The sequence below is a fragment of the Eretmochelys imbricata genome, chromosome 2, assembly GCF_965152235.1.
Source record: "Eretmochelys imbricata isolate rEreImb1 chromosome 2, rEreImb1.hap1, whole genome shotgun sequence".
Taxonomy (NCBI): Eukaryota; Metazoa; Chordata; order Testudines; family Cheloniidae; genus Eretmochelys; species Eretmochelys imbricata.
Genome location: NC_135573.1, coordinates 233,520,120 through 233,536,749, shown reverse-complemented (window position 1 = coordinate 233,536,749; position 16,630 = coordinate 233,520,120). Strand labels below are relative to the sequence as shown.

Sequence of the window (16,630 nt, the reverse complement as noted above, 5' to 3'; positions counted from 1 at the left end):
GCCCTTTGCAGGTGCAAAAGGTAGGTGGGGAGAACCCAAAGTGCTTTTCCTCCCTTCCTTGTACCTCCCCCCCCCCCCCACACACACACACAAAGAGGAGTCAGGTAACAGTTCTGTTTCCTTCTAGTCCCCGCTGGAGTACACTGCTAGCTATCCCAAAAGTGGCAGATAGTGGAAGAAGCAGAGCTATACCACCCTCTCAATATTTAAATATTAGCCAGGGGAGCTGGCCAGATAAGCAGGAGGAAGTATACTCTGCACTGCACTCTGTACTCTTTTAGTGGGTGGTACAAAAAGCAGCTGGCCTAGCATGTCCCCTGGGGAGGTACGGCTAGACACTGCCCCCTAGCGTAGGCCTGCGCATTAAAGGCACCACACAGCACATCATAATTGCCTTCGTTTCATATTGTCCCAGATCATTATAGTCATATATCTTAGCAGTAAAATGTCCATTTTGCTGTGTTCCAAAATAGATAAATAAAATGAAGAATACTTTAACGTGTATTAATAATTTGTACTGAATGTTACTTGGAATTAAATGACTATCCATACATACTAAAATTATTAATCATATCCATAGCTGAAACAGCAGAAAAAAATGCATATCCATTAATTGGTTTATGGACCCAAAGTCTCCCCAAATCCATGTGAAGTCCCTGAATGTTGAAAGCTGTGTGTAAAACCTCATGTACTCAGATAATTTACTGCTGGATACAAACGTAGGAGCTGATCCTGCAGTCCTGTCTCATTCAAAATTTCCATTGACTTCGGGAATTAATCTCCTAAACAGTTTCTTATGCATACATTATTCCAGTTGAAATTGTTGCTAACTTAAGATCATGAAATGATCTTGAGATCCTCCTGTTATAGCTGGCGCTAGCCTACTGAGATCTTCATGACTTCGTGTAAAACACTGCACTTCTAGATGGTCCACCATCACACACATGGGAAACGGACAGGTTGGAAGAGAGACACTCTCAGCATGGAGACTTTTTCTAATTTTCTGAGACCTGTAGTGCAGATCTACGAAGAAATAATTTGTTCCCAAGCTTTCCTGAACTATGGGACACATTTTGACCTGTAGAAATGATTAAAAATCTATTGACTTTTGTGGAGTTGCATCTACTTACGCTGGAAGGTGTGAGATCAATAAAGTCACATCCACACTGATGCAAAAACAGAATAATAAAGGTCCAGATTTTCAAAAGACCTTAGAACCCAGCAACTCTCACTGTGACAACTGAGGTGCTGAACTCTTTTGAAAAGTTATTGTGGTGCCTAAATGGCAGCTGAGGTCTTCTGAAAATTGGCCCACAGTAGTGAATTTGGCCCAGTATATCTATGTTAGCAGATAGGCAGAGGCATCCATAAAGTCTACAGCAAGTATGCTAGCACACCCCCATTCCAAACCCCACCCTCGCTCATTTGAAACTGGATAGCATCTTTTCAGTTAAACTTATGATTAGAACATGAAATATCCAAGAACATCTATTTTTTAACTAGGTAACTTGGTTACATCAAGTGCTTCCACTTTCTGTTCAGATAAAGAATGTACTGCAACGCTGTGGGTTTCCCCAGAGCAACCCATAATGCATAACTGTACAGTGCTGCACATGGGAGAGCGAGGGCTGGGGCTTCTTCTAGACCAGTGGTTCTGAACCTTTCCAGATGACCGTACCCCTTTCAGGAGTCTGATTTGTCTTGCATACCCCCAAGCTTCACCTTGCTTAAAAACTACTTGCTTACAAAATCAGACATACAAATACAAAAGGGTTCCAGAGGTGATCCCAGCATCACAGGCCGGTAAGCCTGACTTCAGTACTGGGCAAACTGGTCGAAACTATAGTAAAGAACAAAATTGTCAGACACATAGATGAACCTAATTTGTTGGGGGAAGAGTCAACATGGTTTTTGTAAAGGGAAATCATGCCTCACCAATCTACTAGAATTCTTTGAGGGGGGTCAATAAGCATGTGGACGGGAGGGGGGCAGTGAATATAGCATACTTAGATTTTCATAAAGCCTTTGACAAGGTCCCTCAGGAAAGGCTCTTAAGCAAATTAAGCTGTCATGGGATAAGAGGAAAGGTCATCTCATGGACTGGTAACTGGTTAAAAGATAGGAAACAAGGGGTAGGAATAAATGGTCAGTTTTCAGAATAGAAAGAGGTAAATAGTGGTGTTCCCCCAGGGGTTCGTACTGGTACCAGTCCTATTCAACATATTCATAAATGATCTGGAAAAAGGGGGTAACAGTGAGGTGGTAAAATTTGCAGACGATACAAAACTATTCAAGACAGTTAAGTCCCAGAAAGACTGCGAAGAGCTACAAAAGGATCTCTCCTAGGTGACTAAAACTAGGTGACTGGGCAATAAAATGGCAGATTAAATTCAGTGTTGATAAATGCAAAGTAATGCACATTGGGAAACATAATCCCAACTATACGTATAAAATGATGGGGTCTAAATTAGCTGTTAACACTCAAGAATGAGATCTTGGAGTCATTGTGGATAGTTCTCTGAAAACGTCCACTCAGTGTGCAGTGGCAGGCAAAAAAGCAAACAGAATGTTGGGCATCATGAAGAAAGGGAGAGATAATAAGACAGAAAATATCATATTGCTCTGTATAAATCCATGGTATGCCCACATCTTGATCACTGTGTGCAGATGTGGTTGCCCCATTTCAAAAAAGATATATTGGGATTGGAAAAGGTTCAGAAAAGGACAACAAAAATGATTAAAGGTATGAAATGGCTTCCGTATGATGAGAGATTAATAAAATTGGGACTTTCAGCTTGGAAAAAAGACGACTAAAGGGGGATATGATGCAGGTCTATAAAATTATGACTGTGCGGAGAAAGTAAAGAAGTGTTATTTACTCCTTCTCATAACGCAAGAACTAGGGGTCACCAAATGAAATTAATAGGCAGCAAGTTTAAAACAAACAAAAGGAAACATTTCTTCACACAACACAGTCAACCTATGGAACTCTTTGCCAGAGGGTGTTGTGAAGGCCAAGACTATAACAGGCTTCAAAAAAGAAACTAGATAAATTCATGGAGGATAGATCCATCAATGGCTATTAGCCAGGATGGGCAGGGATGGTGTTCCTAGGCTCTGTTTGCCAGAAGCTGGGAATGGGAGAGAGCAGTATAAACAAGTCATTGTATGAAATTTTAGTTTGTACTGACTTCGCTAATGTTTTTATGTAGCCTGTTGTAAAACTAGGCAAGTATCTAGATGAGTTGATGTACCCCTTGAAGACCTCTGCCTACACCTAGGGGTACCCCTGGTTGAGAACCACTGTTCTAGACTTCTGTGGCTATCACTTTGCACCCAGAAACCTTCTGCTTGGTGCTCAGAAGTACAGTGCTTACATGAGCTAGAGAAGGCTATGGGTGTAAGTGATCACCATAGAAGTCAAAAAGGAAAGTTACACCTCCCTCCCCCCCCCCCCCCAAGAGCACTGTTGACTTTATTGACCCCACCAAGTGTTTCGGGTTGCTAATGCTCCAGAGACTATGCCGCTATGGCAGAACGAGCTGGAATCTGTTCGGCCCCTGCATCATCATAAGCTGTGCCAGCCAAGGTAGCTTTCAGAATGGTTATTAAATGGGGGGCAAGAGGAACAGGGCTGGGTCTTTAGACTCCATTTGTGTCTCTTGCAGGGCAGGCGGTTAGATAAAAAAAAAAAAAAAACCGGCCAGGTGCTGCACCGCAGGGTCAGCTCCTGCAGCCCCCTCCTCTTAGACCAGCGGTGACTTGTGCCTGGAATTGTCCCCTTGTGACCCGAGGACAGAGCACATCTGATCTGGAGTCACTGCGGGGGCTCGCCCAGGTGCTCTGACTACACTCTCCTCTCAGGACAGAGACGCGCTGGAAACGGCGAGATTTGGGGGCAGTTTCCAGCGGTGAGTTGGCTGCAGCCCAGCGATAAGGTGCAAGCGAAGCAGGGGGCCCATTCTCCGCTTCTTTACACCCGTTTTACACCTTGTCAGGCCCCTAGCTTCAGCGGGGCCGCTCCTGATTGACAGGGCGGTGAGCCAGAGGAGAAGCAGGTTGGGAGCCTGGATCCCCCACCTGCCAGTCCCGTTCCCCATGGGCCAACGCGTGACGCCCATAAATAATGGAGCGAGCGCTGCCCCCGCTACTGGGACAGGGCCGGGGCGATCGGGACACAACCCCCCCGGGCAATAAATAACGCCACAAGAGCAGCGAGCCTAGGAGCTGGTACCTGGCCTCGGGGCCGGCAATGCGCCGTAAACAGCCTCTTGTCCGGCGCTTTCAGGCGCAGAGCGCGGAGGTCACGGCGCCTGCCAGCCCCCCACCCCCAGACCGGGCCCCGCGCATGGGAATCCCAACACTTGTGCTCGCGGGAGGGGGGCGCCCGCCCCGCCTCGCCCCGGCCCCGTGACAGATGGAGCCATCGATCCGCGGGCGCCGAGGCACGTCAGTGGCCCGGTGCACAGGGATGCCCCAGCCGGCAGCCCCCCGAGCCCGCGCCGGGCAGCGCATTGGGCCCGGGGGGGCCCCGCTGGTGTATGCAGGGCAGGCCCCGCAGCAGCGTTCCCCGGGCGGGAGCTCGTGGTCACGATGGCGGCCGGGCCGGGCGTGCAAAGCGCAGGGCAGGAGGCCTCACCCCAGCCGCGCCACCGCCTCCGTGCAAACGAGGGGCCTGGGCGGGGGTGAGCCCGGGGCTCTGCGGCGCCACGAGCCGGGGCTGAGGGGCGCGTTGCAGGGCTGCGCCCAGCGCCTTCCCTTCCGCCCACCCACGGGCCGGCGGGCCCCCAGAGAACAAGCCTAGCGCGCCCCCTGGTAGCGCCGGCCTGGGGTGGCGGCGGGCAGGCTGCAGAGCTGCTTTGGAGGGAAATGCACGAGCGTGTCGGGCTGTTGCAAACTACCCCGGGCACAGAGACTAGCCAGAGCTCGGAGAACCCCCAGCTGACTCGGGCTGCCCAGCCCCCCCCGGTGGGGGGCACGAGCCTCTGCTCCGCGCCCCCGCCCCGCAGCCCAGCCGCTCGGACCCCAGGGCAGCCGCACGACCACGTCCTGCGCTTCGCGGGGAGAAGGGCGCCACCTCTCGGAGCGCCCGGGGCACGGCCTCACCTGCGCGCCGCGGGCTTCGGGTGCGCCTGGCAGCGCAGACTATAGTGCAACCCGGAGTTCATTAAACGCCTCGTTAGTGGCCGCAGTAAACCAGCCAGCCCGGGTGCGGCATGGTGCCCCCCCCGCCCCCGAATAATCAGACCTATTCTTCCATGCACAAAAAAAACCCACCCCCAGAAGTGAACAGCGCCGGCCTAATGGGAGTTTCAAAAGGCAGCACCTGCAAGAGCTGCCGGTTGTGAATGGAAGGGATTCAAGCAGCGAGCTCGTACCTGGGCCCTTTTCTCAGCCGCGAGCCATTAGCGCCCCGCTCACAGGGCTTGGGAACAAACCAGCCCCAGGCCCGCGTTTGTCTGCCTGCAAAGCTGCAGGACGGAGCAGTCCATGGGAATCTCACCACTTGTGCGCCTCGCCGCCAGGAGGGGGCTGGGCCGCCTTTACAAAAAGAGACACAATTAAGCAAAATGCTCAATGACCATTATAAATGATGTGCAATCGCTCCGCAGAGTGCCTGGCAAATCAAATTATATGGTCGCTCCCCGACGATTTCCATGTGTTTTCAACCTCCAACAGGTATCTGCGGAGTGTTCCAGCGTGCTTGAAAACCCACGGAGCAATGCCACACGCTGAAAGGCTGCGCTTTGAATAGCCACTTTGGCTTTTGTTAGCGGCTGCTTTCCACAATAGCGCGCGGGGGGGGGGGGGGGGCTGATTTTCGGTCTCCTGGTACATTTACCAATCGTGGGCTAAAAATGTCAGACACCTGCTTGGCAGAGCAGAAAGTTGCCTGCTTTTCCATAAACAATTTACTGGGCTCTCGGCTTCTAAATGGGTCTAACAATGCCCGGGCTAAAAGCTAATATCATTTAAATCAACCAGAATAGCTTAGTTCAAGGAGCGGTGGCAAGAGACAGCGTGCGGGGGGCAAACAGTGGGATTTGTCGCTAGCCCTCTCCGCCCTTCCGCTCGCCGCGAGGGAGGTAACGGGGCGCCGACAGCCGCAGCTGCACAGGGCTGACAAGCTGCACAGACAGGGCAGGGCACCTCGGGGTGGGGGAAGCTCGGTGTGTCTCTCTCGCTAAAACTGCCGAGGGCAGGAGGACGATGGCTCGGGCTTTCCTTGCTTCCTGCGGGAAGCGGAGTGAAGGAGTGAGCTGGGGACCGGCCACCACAGCAAGATGCGGATCAGAGGGGGCTGCTTGCATAGGAGTCCTTTTTAGTAGCAGGATGTCAAGCTATTGGGGGGGGGGGGAGAATTGCCTAATCAAAGAGCCTTTGCACAGAACGGACGAGGAAAACGCGCGTCTCCCAGCCTGGAGGGTGCTGCGTGCGAGTCTCTCTTTGCCTCTCCGTTAATGGTGTGAAACGGTCTGGCTACGGGCGACCGCACGTCTCTTGTTCTTTTGAGATCGTGAATGGAACCGGGCGGGTGAGTTGATCTGTCCTGGCTGGGAGAATCTTTTGTGGGGGCTGCATCCGACCCCCTAGAATACGGCTGAAGAAGACACAGCCACTGTGCTCCCTACAAAATAGAGAGACCGAGAGACACGCTCCAAAACAGACTTTAATGTAACAGCTCTAAAATGCCTGTCCGGCGTCAGAGGCAGGTCGATTGTTTTCCCATCTGTTTTCCCCAGCGTCTGCCTTCATCTTCCTCAGGGTACAGAGGAAGGAAGTGCGGCAACAAGCAAGAACTTGGAAAGCGAGCTTTCTTTAGAGGGCGCACAAGGGAAATGTAACCAGCTTCGGGAAAGGTACCAGCGTTTATACAGCACAGTCAGTGCCTACAGACACCAACAGGCTTGGAAGCAAGTGGGTGTTTCCCTTGAATCTTAAGGTCGTATAACCAGGACAGTTGTTCCAGCAACAGAGGCTGAAAATGTACCTTTCCAGTTAGTTCTCCCTACCATTAATGCTAAACTTAGCATTAGTAAATGCTAGCAGCATGAAATTGCTTTAAATACACGTAAGCCATTCTGCCAGATTCCCTACTCTTTTGAGCCGCCAAGACCACAAAGAAACCATTTCGTAAATGGCATATTTTAATAAGCAGTCCTTTCCTTAAAGATATCCCCAAAGCACTGTTGGGGAGGATGGTCACTCCATGGTAGAGCCTCAGAAATATTAACTCAGTCCTGTCCCAGTTGATCACAAATTAGGAAGGATTTTAAAAAATGAAAAAGATCATTGTGATAAGAGCAGAAAAAATTACAGAAAACAAGATAGGCAACATTAATTGAAACAATGTAAACACGTGCTGAACATTTTAAAAAATGAGACATCAAATGGATAGACAAAAAGAAGGGTGTCAGCTGGAAAGGGGCTTGTGTGCCTTTGATTTTAATTTTTTGTTTTTAACTGCTACCATACTTCTGTTACATTCCCTAATAATTATGGGCCCAGCTCTGACACCTTTACATTGAGTAATCCCTTATGCGGTGAGTAGTTCCACTGCAAATACTAGGTACTACTCAGCATGAGTAAGGTGGGAGAGTTGGGCCATAAAAGAATATGATCCCAATCTTGCAAACCCATATTCAGGCAAGTGCAACCCTCTGCTTCAACAGTACTATTCATGTAGAGTGAGTAAGGGCTTGAAGGACTGAGCCCTCCATATTTGTGATCAGCTATTAAATAAATCAGGGACATGATGACAAACCCGTGCTGCATATACACATGTTGCAATTAGGGTTTGTCTACACACAAAGGTCCCACTGCTCTATTTAAGTAGTTAAAGCAGTACAAGAGTGAATGTAGCTGTAGAATCATAAAACAATAGGGTTAGAAGGGACCGCAAGGGTCATCTAGTCTACTCCCCCTGCCAAGATGCGGGATTTGCTGTGTCTAAACCAGCCAAGACAGATGGCTATCCAGCCTCCTTTGAAAACCTCCAGTGAAGGAGCTTCCATAACCTCCCTAGGCAGTCTGTTCCATTGTCCAACTGTTCTTACAGTTAGGAAGATTTTCCTGAGAACATGGGCGGCGGGTGAACGGTGGGCTTGGGGAGGCTAGCTTCCAGCTGGCCTGCCCCTTCTGCCCCGGGCCCCTTCCCCAGCCAGAGCCCAGAGCTGGACGGGCAGGCAGCGCGGACCCCAGTGCTCCCAGCCCCTGAGCGCCAGGTGGGCGGGCAGCGCAAGCATCAGCTCCAGCTGCTCGGACTCCCTGACTGCAGGCTGGCCCCCACTAGCCCAAGCCCCAGCCCAGAGCAAAGGTGCCAGAGCCCTCCCAAAAGTGGGGAAACTGGGGGCCCATTCCCAAGGTGGAGGCAAAAGCAGCAGTCCCCTGCCCATGGAAGGTGGAAGGACCCAGGCCCCCCACAGCTGCCTGCACATTTCTCTCTGACCTGGCTCCGGCCAGCCGGTGGGGCCTCGGAGCCGCAGCCCGGCCATTATAAGTGCTGGGTGGCAACTGTGGGGAGCTGCAGCGGACCCTCCATCTGCCCATGGTGTGGGGGGGCCCAAGCAGCCCCGCCAGCCCATGTCCCCACCTAGGGCAGGTGGAGCCAACCCTGCTTACAAAGGAGCCACATCCGGGAAAGGTCAGGTGATTGGTCTGTAAAGAGCAGGGGAGGCTGCAATAAGGATGGGATGCTTAGGGATCAGAGCCTGCTAGGAGTGAGCAGGCTCCAGTTGAACATCCTGGGAGTTAGGACTTAGGGTTTGTCTACATGTAAAACGCTGTGCTTCTGTGAAGACACTACCTATGCCAACGAGAGAGGTTCTCCAGCTGGAGTACGTACCCCATCTCCCTGAGAGGCAGTAGCTAGGTCAAAAGGCAAATTCACCCATCAGCCTAGTGCTGTTTACGCCAGGGATTAGGTTGGTTTAACTGTGTGGTTCAGGGGTGTGGATGTTTTACAGCTCTGACCTAATTTCCTAGTGTAGGCTAGGCCTTAGACTCCAGCCAGATAGAGCCTAAGAGTGGCCTGGCAAAGCAGGAAAGGCCCCAGCAGGAATGCCTGGAAGGAGGAAGAGAAACCCTTGTTTTGGCTGAGCTTTTGGATGGACTTTGTTTGGGATTTTGAGATTTATTTATATTAATAAACCCAGCCTCCAAAAGGGGTATTTTTGACCAAGAAATTACTTGGATGAAGTTTTTATTTGAACAGTCCGAGAAGGGAAGCTGAGGCAGGCTGCCTGTAGCGTGACCCTAGCCCATGAAGGGGCACATGGAAGGTGTCTGGCCTATTTACAAATATCAGTATTATCATGATGGATTTTTAAATAATTGAAAGCTGCACTCCTTGCAGGAGATCAAGATCCCTGTGGGGTATCCGAGTTCTGCTTGTGGCCATTTCTCCCTTCTGCATCTCAAAAGTTATGCAGACATGCCACACAGAAGAGTGTAAGCTTAGACAGAGAAGGCTCGTTCTCATCTAAAATCCAAGAACTTTGATATTTATTATAAATAAACAGAAAACTGAATATGATTGGTGAAGATGGGAGAAATGGGTAAGTTATGGTTTCCTCTAGCTGATCCATAATTTGTGAGTTGTATCACACAAGAATTTACAGGAGTAATTCCTCTACTAGTAACGTGCACTATATTTGCCTTAATCTGCACCTCGTTCTGCACCACAAGCGGTTATGAAATAATAATTGCATCAAAATGAGCTACAGTATTTTATCACACAAGCCTCAGGGATGGCAGCAGAATTATCCCATGCCACCTGTTCCTGATCACCATGATGATGTACTGTAGGAAAATTAACACTTATTTTGTTCTTTTGTCCCCTAATGTTGTCTGGGTGGGACTGTACCGGCTCATTGTGAATGAGGACCCTATCATTAGGGCTGGGTGGCTGGGGCAGCTATAGCTGGCCCTCCGTGTCGGTATATGAAGTCTTGGGGGGAATGAGTGTGACTCCAGTGCCCCCTTTATAAGGTGCCAAAATTCATTCCAAATCCTCTGCAGGTCTTTACAGCTCATAGCCTGCATTCCTAGTGTCTCTGCCTGGGATTTCACACACTGTGTTTTCCTTTCTTCTTTGAACGGTGGTGATGTTGGCTCCCCATATTTCAGATGCTTGGCATCTCTTCAGTTATGTGTTTGTAATTGTCTAGGACTAAATAACTGTCACCTGACAGTAATGTATCTGGAGGCATATTTTTGGGTGATGAATCTCTGGTACTGCCAGCTCTTTCTAATGAGTTAATTAATTAACGTATCTACAGTGCTTTGAAGTGGTATATAAGTAGAGATGGGTCTGAGCCACAAAATTTGGAAAGATCACGGTGGTTCAGATCCAGGATTTTCATTAAGCCCTATTAAAGAAAGCGGGTCCAGCCACAAAATTCAGGTCTAGATCCAGCTCAGAGTCTGCCATTCCATCAAAGCTCAAGGGAGTTTGGATTCCGGGTTCTACTCCACCCCCATTATAATCAGAAATCATGATAATTAGAGCTGGATCTGAACTGTCCACAAAGCTCAGCAGTGTTGAGGTCCAGAATGATGGTTTGGACCGGTAAAGAGATATCAGAGGATCCAGTTCCCAATGCCATGTCTCTGAGGCATTTCTGTACCATGGCCCTTCTCCAGAGGTCAAAGTACAGCATCTTAAGCATGCTTATTGCACTGGGAGTTCAGGGTTTCTGAATTTCCTTCCTAGTGTTCTTGCTACATGTGTGGCATAAGCATCCTGATAATGATCTCCCCTTAGGCTTTGGACTGCTCTCCTCCCTCTCAGTTGGTCAGATTTAGGAGACTGTTCACTCAATTGTAAAGAGTGATGTCAAGGACATATTTTCCATTGCAGCCTGAATGGATAGATTACAGGGTGGATCTTCGAGTGATTAAGCCAGAGGCCTCAAGGAAACAGACCCTGCAGAGTTTACACCCTGCTTCTTTTCTCATCAAGGGCAATGCAGGCATCTTTTTCTTCAAGTAATGTGAAATTCAACTGGAATTAATGATCAACCTTGACTGGCATGAAATCCTTCCTTCCACCCCTGGGGATCCATAACTTACATCTTGTAAGAGATAATCCTGACTTCTCAGATGGTCTACATTTTCCAGATGCAACTGTAGTTTTAAAATGCAAATCTAACAGTTTCCTACAGCCTTCTAGTTATTTTCTGTCACTTCTGGCCATTCTTTCTTCTTCAGAATAGTTTCTAAACTCAGTGGGAGCCGCAGGTGTTCAGGCCCTTCGAAGGTCAGGCCACTGTTATATCTAGGTGGATTTTAAATATTTAATTCCATATTTAGGTGGATTTAAGGGCCTAACTTTAGGCACCCAGGGTTGAACATTTTTGGCCAAAGTGCCAATGACCCAGGAAGCTTTCCTCCGGTGAAGACATGAACTGCAGGGTGCAGTGTTCCTTGTGTAATGGTAAGTGACATTGCTAACACCTAATCCACAGCAGTTTCCCAGATTTGTGTTAGGTATAATGCCTTCAGCTATTGCAGGGAAACCAGAACTTTGAACTCATCCAATCTTTGCTAGTTAAAATAGCAGGAAATTATTTCAAGCTGGTTTTAAAATGTAGGTTTTGGTATCCCTTTGACAGCTGCACAAATATTCTGCAACTGATTTTTGGATCTTGAATATTTTAAACACCGTATTGTTTTCAGAGAAAGCTTCTCGGTTGACTTTAAGAGCAAGGCATGCTGACCATTCTGTACTGTGTGTTATAAAAGTCATCTGTTTCCATCGTACTGCAATAGGATGAACACCCTGTCACTTAGTGGCCATGTGAAAATACAGACAGAAGCAATGCTGTTGCTGCAACTCCCTCTCCCTAGCTGTTGAGGGGAAAGAAGGTCTTTGATACAGGCCATAGAGCTGCCAAATTTGACAGCTGAAGGAAGCCTGACTCTCAAAGCCAAATATTTTGCTTTGTTTCTGTGTGTACACTTTATCTTGTTTTACTTATCAAAGCAATAATAAACTACCATCCTTCAAGAACTAAATATTGACATTTAGGGCTCTTTTAACCCAAAGGCACTCACCTTGTGTCCCAAAGTTCCTTGCCCAAACCATTAGCCTCTCCCCCCCAACAAACATACTCACACTTTTTGCAATGAGGTCTGTTGTACAGTGGACTCATTCACTAGGTTTTTCCTTTAGGAAAGTTGTGTGATCCTGAACCCTGTTAAATGTTTTAGCTATGATTTGTATCCAACTTATCAACAATTACACACAAAAAAGGATGTTAAAAGAAGCTTAAGGTTGCAAAGTTAAGCACTCCAAAGTTAAGGAATACTAAAATTAAAGTGGCCTGTGTAACTTCCCTAGGTTTTTAAATAAACAAACTGAAAAAATAGAAATTCCATCATGTGGAGTCATAATGACTTCCACAGGGTTCATCAGCAGGGTTGGAACCTTTAGCTCCATCACACAGACCTCTGCCATTTCAGCTAAGGGCAGTAACTGGCACCAGTAATAGACTGTCCTCTTTGTGGGCCAGCTGCCAGAAGGGGATGAGACAGACGCTTTTTGCCAGTCGGTTTCACGGCTATTTTCTGATAGGAGAGGAATGGTGGGACTCACTCTTGGGCTTCATTCCAAATTCTGGAAGGGAGAGTGTTCTAGTGGCTACAGAGCCTTCTTGCCTTTCATTCCAGCCTATCCCAGTCCAGTCTCTTACCGAACATCTGCCTGCTTGCCCAGACAGACGCCTGCTATGGAAAATTTCATCCTGAACAATTACAGTTAGGCAAATCTATAAGCAGCTGAAAGAAGGTCTTACAGTTGAAAGTGTTGGGCAACCTTAACTAGAATAAGAGAGATTTTCCAAACCTATCCGCTAGTTTGTTAGTTGAAAATGAGCTCAATAAATAATTTCATAAGAATTTGATTGTATCTAGTATTCCCTAGCTTCATCCAGTGCTGTTGTAACCCACTGCTTCGTGTGTTACAGTCCCCCTCTTTGACAATCTGCAGGGGATATGAATTGTTGTAGTCCCCAACTACAGAGCCTTGACTGTTTACCTCAAGCTGTAGAAGCTGATCAGATACTTCTAGCTGTGGTGGTCCCAATTCAATATCCAGCACGTTGGCCAAGAGGTTAGCCACCACACTGGCATTTTGAAATCATGGTTCCAAAGGGATCTTTGTCACTACCCCGCCCCACCTCCTTACAGTTGCCATATTGAATGTGGTCTGTCCCAGGACAGACTCTTGGGGCCACTCCCAAAGATTTTTTTTTCTTTTTTGCTCTGAATTTGAAAAGCACACTGGGACCTCCTAGGCAATTGTCAAATGGGCACATGCCATGTAAAATTAGGCTTGGAGAGCTTTAGAAATAGCCCTTTGATTCAATTCAGTTCATGGAAATGAATCCAAAACTGCAGCCAAGATTTTGCAGCTTGTGCAGGATTCTATGAAGGCCCGTGCTTTGTCTTCTGGAGGGTCTGTGACACAGTTAGTATGTTTGCGGCCTATTGTCATTTGGGGGGTGGAGAAGAATTTTGTTTAAAAAATGAATTTGTTCCAGCCACACCACCTTATTGCTTGGCTGAAGCATTACAAATTACCAGTTCACACCTCAAATGAAGCAATCACTTTGTAACATATCAGTATATAGCCTGGTTAGATACAAGGGTGCTGACAGTATCTTCCCGCCTGCCAGACACTGGTATGTTGTGTTGCTGTGCATTGCTAAAGAACTATATTTTGGTCCAGAGGAGGATGCATTTCAGCAGTGGGTGAAGCGATGCCTGAGCACAGTTGGTACTGTCCCAGTGGAGCAATTAAAGTTTGTAACACTTTTGGATGCAAGAAACTGTGTAAACACATTATTATATCTTAGCAGGGATGACTCAGTGACCACAGGTTCAAATCTAGGCAGTGGTAACTGAGACCTCCTAGAGATAAATTGACCATGTTGGGATCTATCAGAAGAAGCCTTAAATTCTGAGGCCATCTCTCTGATCCACTTGGATGTTAAAGATTCCATGTCATAAGAACGTAAGAATGGCCTTTCTGGGTCAGACCAAAGGTCCATCGAGCCCAGTATCCTGTCTACTGACGGTGGCCAATGCCAGGTGCCCCAGAGGGAGTGAACCTAACAGGTGATGATCAAGTGATCTCTCTCCTGCCATCCATCCCCACCCTCTGACAAGCAGCGGGTCACTTTTCATAAGCACAAGCTTTGCCTTAGTGTCCTTAGCCAAAACTTCTCAGGCTGGCCTCCATCGCAGAGGTGGCTGCACCTCAGGGCTGCTAGATTCAGTGACAGCCAAATTCTTTTCACAGGTCACTGGGTGTTACACAGGGGAATAAAATCTTTCTCCTCAACCTGGAACCAAGGAGCAGAGCAGCCACACAGTCGCTTTGCTGTTGCTAGTGCAGTGTCTAGGCTACGGTAGCAGTGGCAGGCCATTATAAGGCCCCCAAGCAGGGTTTCGGACACTGATTCCGCATAGCTCAAGACCCACCTGCCTTCCCCCAGACCTCTCACACGGCTGTGGAGAGAGGTGCCCTGGCTCACAGGGCTATGTGAACTCTCCTTGTATAACCTTTCCATTTCATGTTCCCCCCTGCAATACAATCATGACCATTCCACTGCTTTTTAGCCTTGGCTGTCCATGTAAACAGGAGCGTGTGTGTGTAAGGTGCGAGGAGTTGGGCAGGACTTGCCCCACAGTTTGTAAAGTACTTTGGGCTGACGGACACTATGGGCCATATTCTGTCCCTCTCACTCACATCAAATAGTACCTTACTCCATGAGTTAGTATATGACTTCAGTGGGACTGTCTGGGGAGGACGATCCTCTTCAGCCTAAGTAAAGGAAGCAATAGCTTACATTAAAATATGTCCAGAGTCTATATAGCCTGGGTTGGGTCAGCTGTGATGGCTGGAGGGGATGTGTGTGCAACTGTAGAGACTGACCACTCAGTTTAAAATAGTTTTAGGCATGCTGGAAAAAACCTAACTAGGGGAAAGAATTGAATTTTATAAACGTATCTGATACATTGGAGGCAGACGGAACATTTCATCCAAAATTTCAGCTTTCTTAAGTGTTCTCCCCTGATTTAAATACCTTCATCTCACATCTCCCCTGCTGGTTTGTTTTTGGAAAAAAATATTGCTTGTAAATGACAACGTAAAATAAAGTAAGGAAGGGAAGATAGATGGGTTTAGCTATGCAATACGAACACTGTATTCTTATCAGACTACAACATGCTAGAATGACAGCATGGCATCTTCAAAAGCAAAGGGAAACTGTGCTTATAACTGATTTGTTGTCATTTGCCTCTTTATCAAATACAGAAACAGAACATACAAAAGTGGCCTCAAAAAGCAAACTCTGAACAAGTTCTTTGGCTCCATCTTGTGAGTTACCCTGGAATTACCACACCACTCACCTCTTCCTTCTTCCAACACTTGTGCTATGGTATATAGGCTGCACAAGGCTGTTTCATTCCCCTGGTCTGCTATAATGTTAAATAGCATGTCAATGCCTTCCCAGTATGCCTGGTTCTTCATTGGGGGAACCACTGGGCTGACATAGCCCCAGCAGAGCCTGGTCCTTGTACAGCATAGTACTAGATGTATATTCTGGAATAGCAGGGAGTCTTGGTTGATCTCCATGGGAATATTGTTTTGAAGAGTTTGTCGGAAAGGAATGACGTGACTTATATGGTGTATAAGTTCTGGCAGTTCTGACTAACTAATTGCTGAATTAGTAAACAATTTGGGGCACAGCAACTGGTGGAAGCCTTTGGGAAGAGGAATGCATGAAAGGAGATCTTCGGATTGGTGGGGCGCATACAGCCAGACCTGCTACACAGAGCTGAGTTTGATTTTTAACAAGATATATATGTTAAAGAAAACTAATTTGCTTTTACTGTTTAAGGGCTTCATCCTGTAACTTTTATTCAGATCTGTGGTCTCTACTCACACAAATTATCCCTCTGACTTTACTGGGACTGTCCTTGTGAGTAAGGATAGCAGGTGCAGGGTCTAAAGCCTTCTCTATACAGGACAGTTTTTTGAGTAATAGTTTTGGGGCTATGTTGCCTGCCATCCACACACAAAAGTTCATTTTTGGATTGTCTGGCCTGCATTAATCAACACACTGTCAAAGTGAAACAACTTTATTCTGGAATAAGTATTTTTAAGCTAAGATTTGTGTGGCTGCATCTATATTTCATTTTAACTATTCTGCTTCTTTGCAGTGTTGTTGTAGCAGGGTTGGTCCCAGGATATGAGAGAGACGAGTGGGGGTGAGGTAATATCTTTTATTGGACCAACTTCTGTTCATGAAAGAGACAAGCTTTTGAGCTTACCCAGAGCTTTTCAGGTCTGGCAAGATACTCGGAGGGTGACAGCTAAATACAAGGTGGAACAGATTGTTTAGTGTAAGGAGTTAACACACGTTGGAAGAGACCATCCAAGATGAAGGAGGCAATTCATACTTTTGCAGTCATAGGACATAGGGTTAGTGGGTTACAGATTGTTGTAATAAAACATAAGTGTCTCTACTGAGTCCATGGATTTTAGTGTCTAGCGAAGTAATGAATTTAAACTCCCAGACTCGTCTTTTGAAGGTGTTGTGTAGATTTCGTTTGAGAGGTC

General features: G+C 47.4%; 1 protein-coding gene across 1 annotated transcript in view; it reads right to left on the bottom strand.

Moving 5' to 3' along the window:
- Positions 1-5,417: 5,417 nt before the first annotated feature.
- The window catches only part of MSRB2 (methionine sulfoxide reductase B2), a 51,299-nt gene continuing 40,086 nt past the window's right edge, over positions 5,418-16,630 (bottom strand). The window contains 1 exon segment of the mRNA XM_077808758.1: positions 5,418-5,541. Coding sequence (XP_077664884.1) covers positions 5,418-5,541 — 124 coding nt within the window.